This window comes from Monosiga brevicollis, genomic scaffold (assembly GCF_000002865.3).
Source record: "Monosiga brevicollis MX1 MONBRscaffold_29 genomic scaffold, whole genome shotgun sequence".
In the NCBI taxonomy this organism is placed as follows: domain Eukaryota; class Choanoflagellata; order Craspedida; family Salpingoecidae; genus Monosiga; species Monosiga brevicollis.
This window is the reverse complement of record NW_001865066.1, coordinates 296,241-313,475: the sequence shown is the minus strand read 5'-3', so window position 1 is coordinate 313,475 and position 17,235 is coordinate 296,241. Positions and strand designations below refer to the sequence as shown.

General features: G+C 56.3%; 3 protein-coding genes across 3 annotated transcripts; 2 read left to right on the top strand and 1 right to left on the bottom strand.

Annotated features, from left to right (window-relative positions):
* Positions 1-52: 52 nt before the first annotated feature.
* MONBRDRAFT_28866 (uncharacterized protein) lies at positions 53-2,020 on the top strand (the record flags this gene model as incomplete). The annotated part of the gene is made up of 7 exons (XM_001749322.1): positions 53-180; positions 507-675; positions 777-921; positions 964-1,251; positions 1,370-1,456; positions 1,601-1,666; positions 1,776-2,020. The coding sequence occupies 7 exons, from the start codon at positions 53-55 to the stop codon at positions 2,018-2,020; spliced, it is 1,128 nt and encodes a 375-aa protein (XP_001749374.1).
* Positions 2,021-2,907: 887 nt separating this feature from the next.
* Positions 2,908-4,128, bottom strand: MONBRDRAFT_38662 (uncharacterized protein). Its single transcript, XM_001749254.1, has one exon. It carries the CDS (start codon positions 3,689-3,691, stop codon positions 3,191-3,193), a length of 501 nt encoding a protein of 166 aa, XP_001749306.1. The 5' UTR covers positions 3,692-4,128; the 3' UTR covers positions 2,908-3,190.
* A 2,878-nt stretch (positions 4,129-7,006) lies between these two features.
* MONBRDRAFT_28864 (uncharacterized protein) lies at positions 7,007-15,343 on the top strand (the record flags this gene model as incomplete). Its single annotated transcript, XM_001749321.1, has 26 exons — positions 7,007-7,175; positions 7,268-7,918; positions 7,966-8,153; positions 8,355-8,445; positions 8,527-8,609; positions 8,706-8,802; positions 8,902-8,979; positions 9,082-9,207; positions 9,238-9,510; positions 9,588-9,944; positions 10,336-10,428; positions 10,470-10,568; positions 10,755-10,827; positions 10,966-11,084; positions 11,341-11,433; positions 11,568-11,836; positions 11,922-11,998; positions 12,149-12,283; positions 12,622-12,681; positions 12,779-12,998; positions 13,216-13,409; positions 13,924-14,047; positions 14,178-14,618; positions 14,765-14,873; positions 14,998-15,139; positions 15,241-15,343. 26 exons carry the CDS (start codon positions 7,007-7,009, stop codon positions 15,341-15,343), a joined length of 4,464 nt encoding a protein of 1,487 aa, XP_001749373.1.
* Between the last annotated feature and the right edge of the window lie 1,892 nt (positions 15,344-17,235).

Here is a 17,235-nt window from a genome sequence, read left to right as displayed (position 1 = left end):
AGCAGCAAGTCGATGGCGACGGAGCGGGCGAATACTCTTCCTTGCCCTGAAAATGCCTTTGCTGCATCCCATGTTGCTTTCAACGAGCCCGGACACGGACACACCCCCCCTGCCCAGACTTGCGGCCAGAACGTCAAAGGCCGAATGTGTGTGTGTGTGTGTGTGTGTGTGTGTGTGTGTGTGAGTGTGTGACATTTTTCTCTTTTTTTTTTGTTGTTGTCATTTTGGGCGGGTTGATGACTTGGCGCTGACGGCTGTGGGCTGCACTGCACGCGCAGCCACACGTGGCGCAAAGACGCGAGTGTGAGCAACTCAACAGCCGAGTAGTGGCTTGACAGTCGCATCTTTGTGCGTGGGTGTGGGTGTGGGTGTGCTGGGTGTGTGGCAGGCCCAAGCGCGCCAGTCTGTTTACGCGCCGCTCGAACCGTCAAGGACGGAGTGCTTTCGAGCAGAAGGTTGAGGCCTTTTGAATCTGCTGGCGCAGGTGCATTGGCATTTTTTAACAGTTCTTTCTCTGATTCGTCTGCAACCAGCGTCCTTCTCAAGCTGCCATACTATCAGCAAACATCAAACATGGCGCCCTCGATCGAGGACATACCCTTGCCGTTTCACATTCACTTTCTCGGTGGCGGGCTGGGCGCCCTCGTGGGGACCACGATTACCAACCCGCTAGATGTACGCCCCTGGTCCCACCTCTCCCCCTCACCTGTGTCTGCCTTTCACCTTGATCGATTGCTGATTGCTCACTTTCCTCTCTGTTCGATCATCGGGTGCAGGTGGTCAAGACACGGATGCAGTCCCGCCAGCATCGGCTGCTCCTGCAACAAGAGCTGGCAGCCATGCGTGGGCAGGGGGCAGCGACCGGCTGGCAGCAATACAGCGCCACATACAATGCGCTTCGCATGACGCTGCATCGGGAGGGTATCCGGGCCTTGTGGCGTGGTCTTGTACCCACCCTTGTAGGCATCGTACCATCACGCGCCTGCTACTTTAGCGTGTACAACGCCACCAAGCCCGTGATTGCTGGCCCCAACGGAAACCCTGATTCGCATGGGGTGCGCATGCTTAGCGGTCTGGCTGCAGGCGTGGTGGCGGCCTCGGCCACCAATCCCATCTGGGTGATTAAAACCCGCCTGCAGCTCATGCAAAACGAGGTCAACAAGCCCGTCACGGTCCAAAGCGTGCTGCGCATCACCATGAAAGAACAAGGATGGCGCGGTCTCTTCACCGGTCTCACAGCCTCCTATGCCGGTGTGTGGCCCTGGCCATATCATGTTGCATCAGTTTTGTATCGCTCACTCGTGGTCGGGCTCATCTTGTCCTCTCCCGTCGTCGTCGTCTCTCATGCCTATCGCGTTGAACCGAGCAGGCGTGGTGGAATCGGCTCTGCAGTTTACGCTCTATGAGCACTTTAAGACTAGCTTCGGCGCCGACGATGTGTCTGCGAGCTACAAGGGTAAGGCGCGCTCGCACTGTCATCAGTTTCCATTGTCTCGGCCAATGCGGTGAGCAAGCTCGATTCCAATGCTTGCCTCTCACGCGTTTGAATCCCCCGATGGTGACCGCCGCCTCTTCGCGTTGCGCTCTTGACGTGCGACAGATGGGCGGCTAATTCTGAGCAGCATATCCGCCAAGACGATCGCTTGTGTGTTGACATATCCTCACGGTGAGTCTCGCGTCGATGTAGCGCGCCTCTCCTCACCCATTTTAGACGCTTGAGAATCTTTGAATCGGCTGTTGCTCACCCTGGTGCTCTCTTGCTTTTGGAACGCCAGAGGTGGCTCGGACACGGCTCCGGGAGTTGCCTACGCCAGGCCAACTCGCCTACCGTGGCTTTTTCGACGCACTCGTCCGCACCTGTCGCGAGGAGGGCTGGCGTGCCTTGTATGCCGGCATGTCCACGCATCTCATGCGCTCCGTTCCCAATGCCGTGCTGGTCTTCTATACCTACGAGACGGTGGCGCGGCTCTATCGAGAGCAAATTTTAGCTGATCGCCGTCCAGCCCCGCCCGCTCATTGAAAGTCCTTGTCTTGTGATCATGTTTGGTCGGTGGCTGACTGTGGCTTGCCCGTCGGTCGAAACGCGGCTGCCTGCTTGATTGGGGATCTGGTCGCGTCTCCAATCCTTGCTGTCTCAACCTTTCTTCTGCATGTACACGACTATTGTGAACATCCAACTCTGGATGTTGGGGTTGGGCATATCTGTTTTGAGAGGGTGCTCGTGAGTTCTGAATCTTTGTTTATCATGTTCTTTTGGACGCCGTGCTGCGGCTGCTAGTGCTGCCACAAGCCCCTGCGACGCTGTGCGTCACTTGTGGGTGTCATAATTATCCCTGATTCCAATTCATGCCTTGTCTGATCTCATCTTCTCTTCCATTTTCATGTCCACGTGTACATACTGTCGATGACTGTACCCCACGAGTCAGACGGCGAGGCACTTGGCCACCTTGAGAGTCATAGTGACTTCTTTTCTGTTCTTCACAAGAAAAAGCTTTTTTTGTCCAAAAATATTTGCTTGATTTATATTTTGTATTTTTGAATAGGTTTACAAGCTCATCCCCCATAGTCAAATGGCTATGATGTGACGCTCTCACCGTCAAGGTCGGGGTTCGATTCCCCGTGGGGGAGTTAATTCTTTTTCTTTTGCGCGATCTCTGCACGACTCGCTTTCAAACGGTGCTTCTCTCGCTTGAATTTTTTTGTTTGATCAACCCAGGGTGGGATCGGGGTGTTTGTTTTTTCTGATTACCTACCCTCTGTTGTGCCTGCCGCTTTCAATGCACCCATCGCCCAGCAGTATGGAGATGCACCATATCAAGGCGTACGCGCTGGCGCCATCTTGGAGAGTATCGTGTCTAAATGCCATGTTGTAATACTGTCAAGTTTCAATTTATTCTTTTTAACCAAAAGAAAGCGTCGACCTCCGCGGCCTTGACGGTCCGGGATTGGAAATCGCGTTGAGGGAAAAAAAAGAGGAACAACCACACACATCATGGCGCGGGCAGCCATGGCACGTGACCACGGCAGCCCTGACACCAACCATCACCAGCCAAACAAAAAAAGAGGCAAGGCACGGCAAAGAAACGCAACCAGACAACGGCTTGACACTACGATCAAGCACGGACAAAAAGGCACGACTCAAGTTGGTTCCCGCTAACGCGAGCACCATCTTTTACGAGATTGAAGCCATTTACTTGCTGGTCTTGACGGCAACGGGGGCCTCCTCACCCATGGCGGACTGGATGATGACGACAAGGATGTCATCGCTGTCATCCTCGAACTTGCTCTTGATCTCCTGACCAATTTCGCTGGACTCATCGAGCTGAATGTCCTCGCGGGTGTCACCAGACTCATCGGTGGTCATGAGGGACATGAAGCCCTCATCATCAATGTCCACAAGCTCGTACTCAGTACGACGAACGTTAGGGACGTTCATGTTGTGGGTGGAGGGGCAGATATCCTCGAGCTTCTTGCCAGTGAAGATATCAATGGCGGTCAAGTGGACCTTGGCGTGACCGTGCTTGCCAGTCTTGGAGGTGGACATGTCCACAATCTTGCAGGGACGGCCCTTGATGACGACATGGCCGTTCTTGCGCAGAGCCGAGCACTGCATGGGGTAGACGTCCGAAGCACCGGCGTCGGCGGCATGAAACTCCTCATCAGCCATGTCGAATGCTGTAAAAGCCACCATGGTACCAGACGCAGAGAGCAAGTCGTGAGCGCGAGCAGGCTTGGAAGGGTTGAGGTGTGTCAAAAAAAATGAACAGCTTCCGTGGTGGCACACAACACAAAGAGAATCCCCGCGCGATGTGAGACGCCCATGGCGTAACAAATTATGTTTGCCAAGTTATGAGATAAAGGTTACCCAGCACAGCAGCCATCACAAAACACGCAATGCGACTGTGGCGGCGAGGCCTGTGTGGCATACTGCCGGCCCATCCCTCGTTTCCAAAGTCAAAATTATGTCTGCTCTTCACTACGCCTCGCTGCAGGTATCAAACTCATTTGCGTGTATCGTTGGCAGAACAATTTGCGCATCATTCTCGGGCAGGCTTACGTTGTTAAAAAAAAAAAATCGGCTGAAAGGAGGAAAGACGAAGCTTTCTATCAGAACCAACACAAGACGCGCAACACCGATTCCATGAGTTTGCGAGCTGGTCAACAAGGATCATCATGTGTTAGCACGGCCTCCCATTTCAAAGCACGAGACGGTGTGCGCATCGTGCACAATGGCAGACAGGCTTGTGCGAAAATAGGAGCGGTCGAGAATCAAGGGCATCCACGGGCAAGATATCAACTCAAGCGACCCGCATCGGTGCCTGCCATTTAGTCATGACCAACCCCGACCCAACAGAAGGACACGCAAGGTGTCGACGCCTGCCGTTTCTGCCTCCTGTGATGGCGCAGTACCTTGAGATGGAAAAAGGCACAGCCAACCCCACGTCGAGAACAGAGAGAGAGAGCCAGAGTGAGAGAGAGACAGAGAGAGAGAGAGAGAGAGACAGAGAGAGAGAGAGAGAGACACACAGAGAGTTTGAGAGAGAGAGAGAGAGACAGAGGCAGAGAAAGAGAGAGTGTGTGTGTTTGAGAGAGAGAGAGTGAGACTGAGAGCCAGAGAGCCAGAGAGACGCAGAGAGCCAGAGACAGAGAGAGAGACGTAGAGAGCTGAGAAAAGGGGCTGACAAAAACAGAGAGGGTTAGGTTACTCCTGGTGCTTCTGTTTGCACGTGTACACCAGCGTGAGAAATCCAACACGGGTGGGAAGCGTGATGGAGTTTATAGCCTGAACAGCACCCAATAAAGTATGACAAATGATACACTTTGAAATGCAAACGAAGATGCCAGGAAAGGGAGGGGTGGCTGTTGGATTTCTGTAAAGCTTTGGCCCTGTTTTTTCATCTTCAAACATGAGTGCCATCTATGGTCGCAACAACTATTGCGAACAGGTGAGCTGGGTATGAAATAGTCTGACATTTCACGGTGTCGCAATCTACTGTCTTTTACGAGCAGTCCGGAAAAAGGACCTGACATGCGTGCAGTGCAGGGTGAGGCACACCCCAGGATGAGGGAGCGAATGAAGGTGCTCGAGCCTGTGAGCAGGATGGGACGGGGATGAAGGGGGGGGAGAGAGTTTGAGAGAGTTTGAGAGTTTGAGAGAGAGAGAGAGAGATAAAATCGACGCGCTGAGACCTGTGTAGAAGAATTGAACCTCTGGCTCTAGTTCCGCCAAGAAGCGCAATGAGTCGCTGGCGCATCCAAATCGGAGCAATCTGGGCGCATCACTACAGTATACGTGATACACGGGCGACAGATGTGCCTGGGTGGTGTTTCTGCGTTTACGACAGTCAACGCTTTCCTGATTAACGACTACCGTCCAAGCTCAGGCAGAGCCACAGGGCATCGACGCCAACACACTCGAATTGCACTGGCGTTTTTGGTGCGGTACGCTGAAGACTACCCAGTCTACCGTCTGTCGGGCGCTGACCGCGAGCAGGATAAATCGATACAGAGTCTGCCAACAAACACAACGAAACTGAACCTCCGACTCATGGGAAGCCATGCCATCGACTCACACAATCGTGTAGTTCAGAACAAGAACCGCTTTTCGTGCTGCAGTATCTCGCGTGGCATAGCCTGGTGGATCTGAAAAAAAAAGCATCAAACTACACCTCATGGTTGTTGGGGCACACCAAGAAGCACTGCGGTGCCTATTTTGATCCGATCAAACACACAATACGGAAGCAATACGTTTGGACTCTCAAAGACATTGTGGACCTCGTCAATGTCAACTTCCCAGCTTCCTTGTGCAAGCCTGGCAAGCGAGTGGAACGGACTTATACCGGAAAGCCAGTACGTTCTTGACAAAGGTATTCAGATGGCGCACTTTGAGTTCAGCGCCAGCTGGCTTGGACATGTGGCGATACGAAGTACCCCTACCTCAAGAGGCACGATGGATTCATCTTTTGAGACCCGGTGCGACAGTACATCAGATAGCAGCTGACACAGCAGACGGCCTGACGGGCAATTCCCTCGCTCAGCTCCCTGCATGCCACCAGCGAGCATGAACATCTTGCTGCGCGAGTCATTTCACAATTTCTAGGCCAATTGGACAACAGGCCGCGAATTTCTTTGGTAACGGCGCTCCAGAGACAACGGCCCTTGCAACGGCCAAAGATCGAAGCAACTAAACTTGCCCTGGACCCAATTCAGGCCAACTCTGAGAGAACATACGAATTCAACTGCACCTCCTGTCTGATTGTATTTACCGTAGAAGACTAACATGTAAATTATTATTATGATGAGACGACACCGCACCCATACGTCAAATGGCATCTGGAGGTGTCGGCAAGCGTGCCTTGGGCTTCAGCGCTCTCTTTCTCTCTCTCTTTTGTCTCTCTGTCTCGCGCTCGCACGCCCACCTCGTCTTGAGCTTTGACAGAGCCGGGGCAGCAAGCATGGACAGGTACATCCAGATGCACAGCGACCGGACCATTGACAAGGCCAAAACCCATCCGCAACACACCCTACACAAACATGAATATTTGATACACTTTAAGAAGACAAGACCATATACAAAACTGCAATAACTATTATTTTTGCGTATATAACCTCGAAACCCATCAATGGTGTGACTGGGACAAGGATTTGGCGCCGAGTGGATTGTTGCTGTTGTTGTTGGTGTCGCTGGCATCTGGCATCTGGCATCCGGTATAAAGTGCCACGCTCACCCGCCTCCATTAAATCCCTGGCACCCGTCCATGCTGCCTGGCGCCGGCTGTACCTTGGCCCGTTGTGTGATCGTCTGTCTGGTGGCCCGCTGACTGGCGGATAGCGGGCTGCCACCATTGTTTAAGGCGGCTCCCCGTGGTGCTTGCTCGTATGCGCCACCCCCCTTCGGTGCTCCAGCCCCTGGCACCGAGTGCCATCAGGCCCTCGTCTGTCCTCACAACGCTTGGGCCGCCTGGTCAACGGATTGCAGTGCCGAACGTGTGGGGGACCTCGGGTGATGGGGTCATGGCTTGGTCACCGCTGGGCAGGCTGCGCGCCAGGCCGCCTCCATCGGCCGGTGCAGGATGACCGTCGGCACCACCATCCTCACCGGCCGACCCCGCTTCTCATCCTCCTTTTCGCCTCGCTGTTTCGGGTTACCAGTGGCATCGGCAGCTCACCCCCGGGTGCGTGTGGTGCAACTACCTTCTGCCATTTTCGTGACTTGTGGTGGTGTAGGTGGTTGCGTCGTCACTCATTCTCATGCTTTGCAATATAGGTTGCGGTTTGGTGTTCAATGGAGCGGAGCTCCTGGACCCGGACACTCCCCTCACCATCTTTCTGCCCGAGAACACTGCCGTGCCCTGGCACCTCGCAGCTCTCACTCCAGCGGCCAACCTGTCCGGTCTCATCGTCGTCAACAGCTCAATCCCCCATGTCTTGAACCTGACTGCCAGCTCCGACCACCAGCTCCTGCAGGGCTGGTGGCAGCTCGATTACGAAACTCAGCCTGACATACCCGTCCTCCTGTCGGCTCTTTGCCATGTCAATGCCACTGATTCATGGACCATCAACTGGCGTCTGCGCTTACTGGTAACTGATATCAACGAACCGGTCACCTTTGCCCACGCGTCATCATCTGTGCGCCTCTCCCAGTTGGGCCCGGCTGCTACGGCTCTTGGACCGCTAATCCAAACCCAGGATCCCGATGCTCCCACCTCGCCTTGGGGTCAAATTCGTTATAGTGCCCTAGCCATCACGGATCCCAGCGACCCATCCACTTTGGCTGTACAGGCCGATCCAACCACGGGCCTCGTCTTTGCCACAGGTCCCCCGGGACGCTACACGATCATGGTGAACCTGACCGCCACTGATGGAGGCGGTGCTGTCGACCACCTGCAGATCGAGGCCGATGTCTTTCTTGCCGCTGGTGCGTGGTTTCACACATCAACCCATTGTCTCATCACAACCACACAGTTACTTGCCAGCAACCCACGCAATGCCTTGTTCTCAGAACCACATCGTGCCTCAATCCATCGGCCGCATCCTTGCGGGCCTTGAATGCACGACGCGGAAACATGTGCTCACACACCTCGAATGGTTGTGCTGCTTCCCCCCCCCTCTTCTGCGTGGTGCCAGAGTCCAACATATCGCCGTGGCCAGTGGTGAGTTTGGCAACAACACCAGCCTCCACTCTTTTTCCCAGCACTACTTCCACCGAGGCGGTCGCAGTCGCAGCGAGCTCGTCCACCACATGGACCCAAAGGCCCGGGCCCGTGGCGGCCCTTGCCGTCGCATTGATAACCTTGCTCGTGTTTCTGGTTTTGCTTTTTGCTCTGAGTCGGCGGCTGCTGGCTATTGGCCAGGAGCAGCGCCGCGTCGACGTGCTGGCCCGACACGATATGGAGCTCCTGGAGGCCCGAATGCACAACTATGACGAGAATCATCTGGCTCAAGGTCAGACTCTGCCATCACTGCGTTTGGGCCCCGTCACTCCGCTGCCCTTTGGGGTCCATGCGTTGCGCACTTGGGTTCTAGCTAGCCGATTTGGTCTGGTGGACAAGGCCCAGCACCATGCAGGGCACGAGCAGCTGGTCTTTGACGCCGGGGCTCTTTTTAAGGTGGGGCACGGGTTGTGGGTGACACTCAATTACCTTGTGCCCTGACGCTGTCTATTTCCCATTGCTTTTGGCTCACGCGTTATCCTGGTCTAATAGGATGGGCGTGTGGCTACAGACTTGTTCCAGGGCTGCAGTCTCACCGTTCTCGAGCTGCGCACTGCGGCTCGCTTGCTACACGACATGGCCTTGCAAGGTTCGGCGCGTGATGATTGATGCCTTTTGTCATTGCTCGTTTGTCCATGTCTTGCTTGCGCTGCGCTGCGTAACGCAAGCCGCCGTGTGCTCCCTTCAGGCGTTGTGGACATTCATAGTCTTCACACCATCATGAGCTCTAGCGTCCACAAGCAATGGCCTTGGGAGCAGCACTTTGGTAAGTTGAGGCAAACCATGCTCTCCGGATCAGCATCAAGCTTGTCCTCGTGTAGACCGGTCGCCCCCCTGCTCTCAGACCCTGCCCCCATGGGTGATGCAGGCCTAACGGAGCAAGCCTTGTCCGTCACCTCGGAGCGTCTTCACACCGACCTCTATGTGGGCATGCTGGCGCTTTGCGTTCGTGGCAGTGCCGTTGATCGCCTGACGCTGCTTTTTGATACGTTTGGTCAGTGCCATTGTTTTTGCACGACTGCAGGACCACCCCGTGGTGGCCTTGCCTGCGGCTACCATGGCTGCAAGTACCGTTCGTCGATCGTGCGCTCGCCTTACAACCGTACCTCCCTTTGGATAGCCGAGCACGATGAGCACGATGAGAAGTTGCTGGCCGGGGCTCAGCTGCGTCGGGCCGTGTATGTGTTGTATGACCTTTGTCGACTCAACACCACGCGCGCACCTTTCCCGCCGGCCGACAAGGAGACTTTGTATCGGCAGTTTCGAAAAGCGTTGGACGATCGTGTTCGACGAGAGGGTACGTGGGTCCCGTTCATCTCTCGTAGCGACGTGCTGCTTTGATCTTTCCCTCACGGACGACGTCTGTTGTGGCAGGGTTGACCTGCGAAGGGTTCATTAAGCACGCATCAGCTGATCCCAGCGGTCGTGCTGTCGTCGAGCTCTTAGTGGCGAACGGGGCCGACTTTGGCATCGAAGCATCGGAACAGGCCGTCCTGCCCCCAGCAAATCAGGGGGACGGCTCGCCCAGGTCAGAGAGGTCCAAAACCACAAGAGCGGCGATGCCAGAAGGCCACCCCTCCTCAGCACCGGCCACGGCTCTAGAGGAGGACCATCGTCGCCGCAAGCGACGAGTCATTGCGCTGCCCGAGGTGATGCGCAGCACACGCGCCTTGTCATTCGAGGACCGTAGCAAGCAATTCGGTCGAGCTGCTCGCGTGGACAGCAGCCAAGGTGTGTCTCAAACTCTGCTGCAGCAGGCCCAGCGCCATGGTCAGGAGCCTCCGCCGGCGGGATTTCCGGGGTTTGATGAGCCGGTCCAGGCGTACACCGAGCCCGAGAAGCCTCGCTCAGGCGCGACCTCACCCGAGGAGTTGAGCTTTGAGGCTTACGTCGACCCGAATCGTGGCTCCACCACCCCTCCCGTTGGATTTCCGCCCCTCGAGGCGAACGCGTTTGCCGGCCCACGGCCCGCTCCCTCCCAACCCACACCAGCATCTCCGCTCAGGCCTGGCCACCAAGAGAATCGCGCCTTTACTGCCTGGCTCGAACGAAACGCCGTCAACTGATCCACCCAGCGCACCCGCGTCTCCTCACCTCTGAACCCTCTCTCACATGCACACAGGCATGCAAATTGACATTGTTTCCGCTCCTATGGGCAGGCCCTCTCTGGTTGACCTTTTCCTTCCAAAGAAGCGCGTACAGGAGGGAATGGGGGGTTTTTTTTTCTTTTTTTTTTCTGCTGTTCCATGTGCCTAGCACGGTCGATGCAGCGCGCTTGTCCACCCGCAACACCCACGCTGGCCACACCCATGCTGATCGTCTTTCCCATCTCCATCGCCTCCCCATCCTGCTCCAGTACGCTTGATCGACATGGATAAAGTAAAATACATTTTACCCGAAAGAAGGAAAGAGAGAGAGTGTGTGTGTGAGTGAGTGAGTGTTGTCTCTATTACTGCTTTTGTCCGAGTGTATATCTCTGATCACCTTCTTATTTCCTTTGTTTTTGCGCTATTTTCGTCTCGTCTCTCTCTGGCTCTCTAGTTCTCGCTCTCTCATTCACACATTCTCTGCCTCTCTGCCTCTCTGTCTCTCTCTCTCTCTCTGTGTCGCGCGCGTCGAGGCAGCGGCGGTGTTGGCGGTCGTGGAGGAGCCCGAGGCATTGGGACGAGGGAGGAAGGCGCAGGTTGCAGAGGGGAAGAGGTTGATTACGATTACGTGTGGGGTTTGAGCGTGTCTCAACGCTGGGTGGCAGGGTCGTGCCGGGACCGCCTCCCGGGGAGCGAAAAAACAACAAAATGAGCGACGTCATGTCTGGGCTGGTGGAGGATCGGGTGCGCATTGAGCGTCGCACCTTGGAGTATGTGTTACAAGGTAGGCACCATGCTCTGCTCCACTGCATGTGTGTGTGTGTGTGTGTGTGTGTGTGTGTGTGTGTGTGCGTATGTGTGAGAGAACCAGCCCTGCTGCTTCGGACAGGTGACTGTCCGGGGTCGGCCTGCAATCTTCTGCGGGCATGCGCGAATGACCGGCCGGAGCCGCAGTGTCGCGGGCTCGCGGTTGTAGCTGGCTTTCTCTTGTTTGGGCTCTTATTGATGAACTTTGCCAGCTCCGCGCTTTGTACATGCAGGGGAGCATGTCTTTGACGCTATTGCCCGCAAGCATGGCATCCAAGCTGTGACGGTGGATCGCAACTTTAAGATTGGTGCTCGCTCCAAAAAGGGTATGTCGACATGTGCAACAACGAAAGCTTTGCCAGCTCGGCCAAGTCTTGTGTGTGCTTGTGTACGCTAGCCAACCCCAGCTCACCTGCCTCATCATGCGGCCGGTCAACGCGATACTGCTGCCTCCTTTTAGATCCAACCATTCGCATTTTAGCTCGATCCGATCAAGGCGCACAGATGCTGGCAGCTCGGCAGGAGATCTTGCGCATCTGTGACACACGTAGCCATCGCATGGTCTTGCGATTGGAAATTGTCAACGAACAGCACTTTTACATCATCGGCCGCAAAGGCGAGAATATGAAACGCGTATCCTCAACCACTGGCTGTCATTGTCACTTTCCCGATCACGTGCGCCGTGGCCAGCCCATCATGTCGGCTGCTAACCAAGGCGCCAAAGACCAGGTATTCTGGTCTGTCCCATGGCTGTCAGATCCCAGCATGCCGCCCGTTTGCTCTCACCGACTCCTTGTTTTAAACCACCATACAGGTCAGCATCTCTGGCCAGCCCGACGCCGTGGAGCACGCTCGTCGTCAAATTCGAGGGCTCATGGCGATTGTGTTCTGGTGGGTTCATTCCATTTCCGGCCATTCAGCCCACGACTACCCTTGGCACCGGTTACTGCGCACAGGTCATTAGGCCCATGCAATGCGTGCGCCGCTGCGACCAGCCTCCTCACTCCATCCCCTGCTCCGACCCATGCGTGCGGTGTGCAGGTTTCACTTGCGTGGCGTTGAACGAATCGACACCACGGATATCCCGCCGGCGGCGCGCACCGTGTGCGAGGAGTACGCGCTGACACTTTTTTTCAAGCCTGGCAACCAAGGCACCATGGTCATGATCAAAGGCCAGTACGACTGGCGGCGCGTGTAGCAGCTGGCCCTCGCCTAACTTGGTTGCTCCCGCTCTTTCATCAACGCAGGCCCGCGCTATCAAATGTCCATTTTGCATGAAGCTTGGAAGGCCGTTCAGCGAGCTTTTGGTCTTGAGCCCGATCTCAATCATCTATGCGCTCAGGTCAGGCATTGCATCAGCCTTTGCAAGGGGCCAAGTTGAGCCATCAACTCGCTCTGCGTGGGTGGGAAGGGCGAACGTTCACCATCTGCTCTCGCGCAGCCCATGTCGGCGCTCACGCCTGGGTTCACTGCTCATACGGTGTTCAGATTGATGTTCCGCGCCACCTCCACAGCAACATTGCTGGCCGTGCAGGAGAGGGCCTCAAGGCGCTGGGCGACGCCACTGGCACCCTGTACGTCTGTCTGTGCCTCTTCTCTTCTGAGCTGTCACTGCGACAATCCAAGGCAGCTGGCCGTCTCACTCTGCATGCACTTGGCGCGCCTGTGTAGAATGTATTTTACCATGCCGGGCCAAGATACAGGCATGATGATCGAGGGCCCACCTCAGTGTGTACGAGCTGGGCTGGACATGATTCAGGGCACCATGCCCATCAGCTTGACGTTTGACCTTGTGGAGGAGATGGCGCTGGAGCTGGACGACAAATCTGGCCGCTCAGGCATCGACGCTGAAGTCCTTCTGGCTCAGATTCTGCGCGCACAGGAGTTACAGGTGCAATTGTCGCTACGACGGAAGGCAAATACCGCGTCCATCTCACTCAAGTCCACCGAAGCCACCGCATCTGATCTCTATCGGGCGCGGCGGGCAGTTTTGCGGGCGCTGGGGGGTGGACCTGATTTTGGCTATGGCAGCATGGATGTTGATGCTCCCAATTTTGATGTCATTGTTGACGACGCGCGCTGGTTGCAACCCGCGGCGCCGCGACCAGGGCCCAATCCTTTGGTCATGGAGTCACGAGCTCCGGGCTCGCCACTTGCCCCCTCCCCGTTGCGCACGAGTCTTGCCACGCAAAGTCGTGGAAGCCAAAGCCAAAGCCAAAGCCAAAGCCAGTGCCAAAGCCAAAGCCAAAGCCAGTGCCAAAGCCAAAGCCAAAGCCAGTGCCAAAGCAGAGGCAGCCCCCTGGTGAGTCGGCGCGATAGTCGGCAGGACAGTCGGCATGCCAGTCGGCAGAGCAGTCTGCACGACAGTCGCAGTGACGGCAGCATTTTGGGGCTGGATGATGGAGAGGACGGTCAATTGGCTTCAACGGGTTTTGCTGCATCATCGGCACCACCTCCTGGTTTGGAGTCGGCGCGACAATCGGGCTCGCGCTCACCTCATTTGCGCAAGCCCGGCTGGGAGCAGCGGCGCCTGGAGGCTGAGCAAGCTCGCGCTGAGACTGTCTTTAATAAGCCACGTGCCCCAACCAGGTGATGATTCCCCTGCCTCCCCTCTCCCCCCACGCACGCGCTGCATCGTTAAAGTGGCAGAGCTTGCTGTGCTTGCCATCGCCCCGCTGTTATGTGTGCGTGTGCGTGTGCGTGTGTAAATGGCATTTTATTTTGTCTTGGGCCAGGCTTTTTCTTCCTCGTGGTGGCTCATGCGCGGGTTTTGGGACCTGACGCTTCTCCTGTTCTCGTCATGGGTTCTGCAACAGCTACTTTGCGGGTGATGGGTTTTCGTTTTCAATGCCGGCCACTGAGTTTAAGCGACTGCAGCGTCAGGCGCTAGAGCAAGCCGAGGAGGACGCACACCTGCACCAACAGTCTGCATTGGGCCAGGTATCGGGACACGGGAGGCGGTGCTTTGCGAGGAGGACATGCTTTGCTTCTTTTGGTGCAGCCACACTCGGTTTCCACGTGCTTGGCAAAGGGAATGTGCTCACAGTTGCCTGGATGTGCGTGCGAATAGGACGCGGGGGTCGCATCCTACGAAGCGTTGCGGGACGCAGCGGAGGGCAGCCGGGGCGGAAGGCCCTGGCCATCTTTGTCTCTCTCCTTCAACGGTGCTTTGCCTAGCTTGGCGCCGGGTAGTTCACCCGCACCCAGTGCGCTGGGTCAAGGCACGCTCGGACACATTTCAGAGCGGCAGGGGGATGCTCACCAAGCTGGGGTCTCCCCGCTGTCAGCGCCGCTGAGCCCGCTCAGTCAGGCCAGTAGCGGGGTCTTTGGGGGACATGCGCATGCGCTCGACTCCCAGCACCCGAGCGAGGATGTCTTTGACTTGGATATGGAACGAGAACCCAGCCCCTCCACGCCCATGCCCGAGGTGTCGGGCGAAGTGCGCTCCTATTTTAATATTCGCAGCCTCCCTGAGCTGCTGGCCAAGCTGAACCTCCACAATTACGTGCAGGTGGGCGCTGCTACCCACCGGCCTGAATTGCTCGCATGCGCCAAGCGCTACCTCTATGTGTCGGCTCGCGTGTTGGGGTTTCGGCCGGGATGCTCGGGCAGCTCAAATCTCGCCTCGTCTTTCTACTTGTGGGGTGTGTGTGATAGGTGTTTGCGCAGCAAGAGGTTGATCTCTGCACGTTTCTTTCCTTGTCGGAGGAAGATATGAAGCAGCTGGGTGTCTCAACTTTTGGAGCGCGTCGCAAAATGGCCATGGGTCAGTGTGTGGTAGTGCTTCCGCGCCTGTGGTGCTTGTTCCATGTCTTTGGGAGGATGAAGGGACAAAAGGGCAGCGCAGTCCTTTGGCGCTCGCGGTTGCTCATGGCTCAATGGCAATACAGCGATCAAGGAGCTGCGCGAGCTGCGATCGTATGATCAAAGTTTTCTGGCCACCGTGTATGACCTGTCCGGGCACGAGGATCCCTCTTTGTCGGCCAATCGCTCGCCCGCCACCTCGCTAAATCTCAGCAGCGCGAGTTCCCGGTGCGTGTCGGCTCGAAGAGGGGCAGGCGATTTGGCCATTGTGACAGTTTGGTCAAGCGCCTGAAGCTCACATGAACCTGGGGATGGCCTACGTATCGCAGGATGAGTCGGAGTCATGCTTCACCGTTGGCGCAGAGCCTAAACGGCAGCGCGCGTGCCAGCAGCAGCAACCTCGACAATAAGTTTGCATGGGCGCGTGATTGACGGCCGCCGTGGCCGGATTTGTCCCGCTCGACCCCTGTCGATGGTTGGGGGCGACGAGTAACTTGATGGTGGCGTTGACCATGTGTTACAACCTAAATCCTGTTCTGTTTTTTTTTTTTCTCCTTCTCGTCAGGGGAGTATTGTAATTATGCTGTGGACTGTGCTCCCGCCGCCTCTTCTCTGCTCGTAATGGCCTTGACTCCTGCTGTTCTGGCGCGGTGCCATGTCCAACTCGACGTATCTTGTAATCAACTGTCCGGGCGTGTTTTTTTCGTCTGCCTTCGGCGCCGTTTCTGCAGAAACAGGGCTGATGGTGTCCGCCACTTTGACCTCTACAATGTCATCTTCTACACGTCCCTTTACATCATCACCTACGCTCCACGACGCCAGCCCGCTCCTCCTCCCGCTCAAGGGAGAGTGGGGGATAGCACACCACAACGGCAAAGGGAAGAAGGGGAAAAAACGGTCGTCCTCCCCCCCACTCTTCACAACACGGACCAAGCGATCGGACAGAACATGTGTAACTAGAGTCACGCCCGTGTGTCATGCATGCATGTATGCAGTTTGACAAGCAGCAGCAGGTCGACGTCGTTGAGTTGCCAATCACCACAACAACGATTCTTCGCAACGTCCTCCTGGCCCCTCGACTGCTGCTTACCCTCACCATCGCTCGTGCTTTGTCGCCACAGATCGCTCGCGCTCTTGTGTTCACCGGAGCCTGGCCCCTGCCTTTCTGGCGAAGAGCCGGAGAAGAGTTGGCGCCACTTGACTGCTCTTTTGGGGCTTGCTGTCCGCCTCTCTCTTCAACGCCGATAGCTCGCCCACGCACAGCCGATGCCAACAACCTCCCCACTTTCAATGTGTGGGGAGCCTGTCAAAGAGGCCAATCCACCACAATCGACCAGCCGTTGAACCTCTTCTTTTGAAAAAAGCACGCTTTGCCCATTGCAAAACCACCACATCCACCACCATTTTCCCCCTCTTTCCTCTCTCTCTTCCCCCGCCACCCGCAACCCAGGCCGACGCCGGTCACCCCGCCGCCACCCTTCAGCTCTGTTTTGGTGCCCTCCATCCGGGTGCTTAAACCACACGAGCGAGAGCAGTATCATTTTGCTGATTGCCTCTGACCAATCTTCGGTCCTCTCTTGCCCTCTCTCCCTCTCTCCATCTTATTATCGTTCCCCACGAAACAGTCGTCGCTCAAGCCTGGCTGCTGTTGACGAGCAACGTTCAGCCCGTCTTTCCCATGCTCAAGGCACCTCCAACTTCTGAGCGCACGAATACACGATCCGCGAGGCGCACCTTGCCTACCGCCCGATACTGATTTCAAGCATCACCCCCCGACGTCAAGCGGAGCCCTCGCCCCTCGTCTTTAGCACACTGACAGATCCAGCCAGCTGGACAACTGTGGGAGTACCTTTGGATGCATTGGCGCGTCATCTGATAGATTGTCTTGAGACGGGCACATTTTTACTTTTCTTGTTGGCTTGTCCACGTTCCTGCGCTGTGCCAGCTGTCCAGGAACATGGCCAGCTCAATGGCGCATTCGTCCCTGCCAACCCCCCGCCTCTGTGAGGGTCATGGCGTACTCAACGATCATGGCCCGCAATCTCGCAATCCCACTCGTCATCGCATCCACGGCAATCCCAGTCTCAGCCGTCTCCGCAGCAGTACACCCAGCGTCGCGAGCGTCGCGAGCGTCACCAGCAGCGTCGATAGCCGAATGAGTGGTACCAGCTTTGCCACCGCCATCAGTAACGCCAGCAGCCTCGAACACAGCCACGAACAGGCTACAGCGCTCGTAGCCGTGTTTGGCCACGATGCTGCCTCGCGCTTTGCTCGTGTTCGCGACGCCATGCTTGGCACTGACAGTCCTACTCATGCCAAGCGCA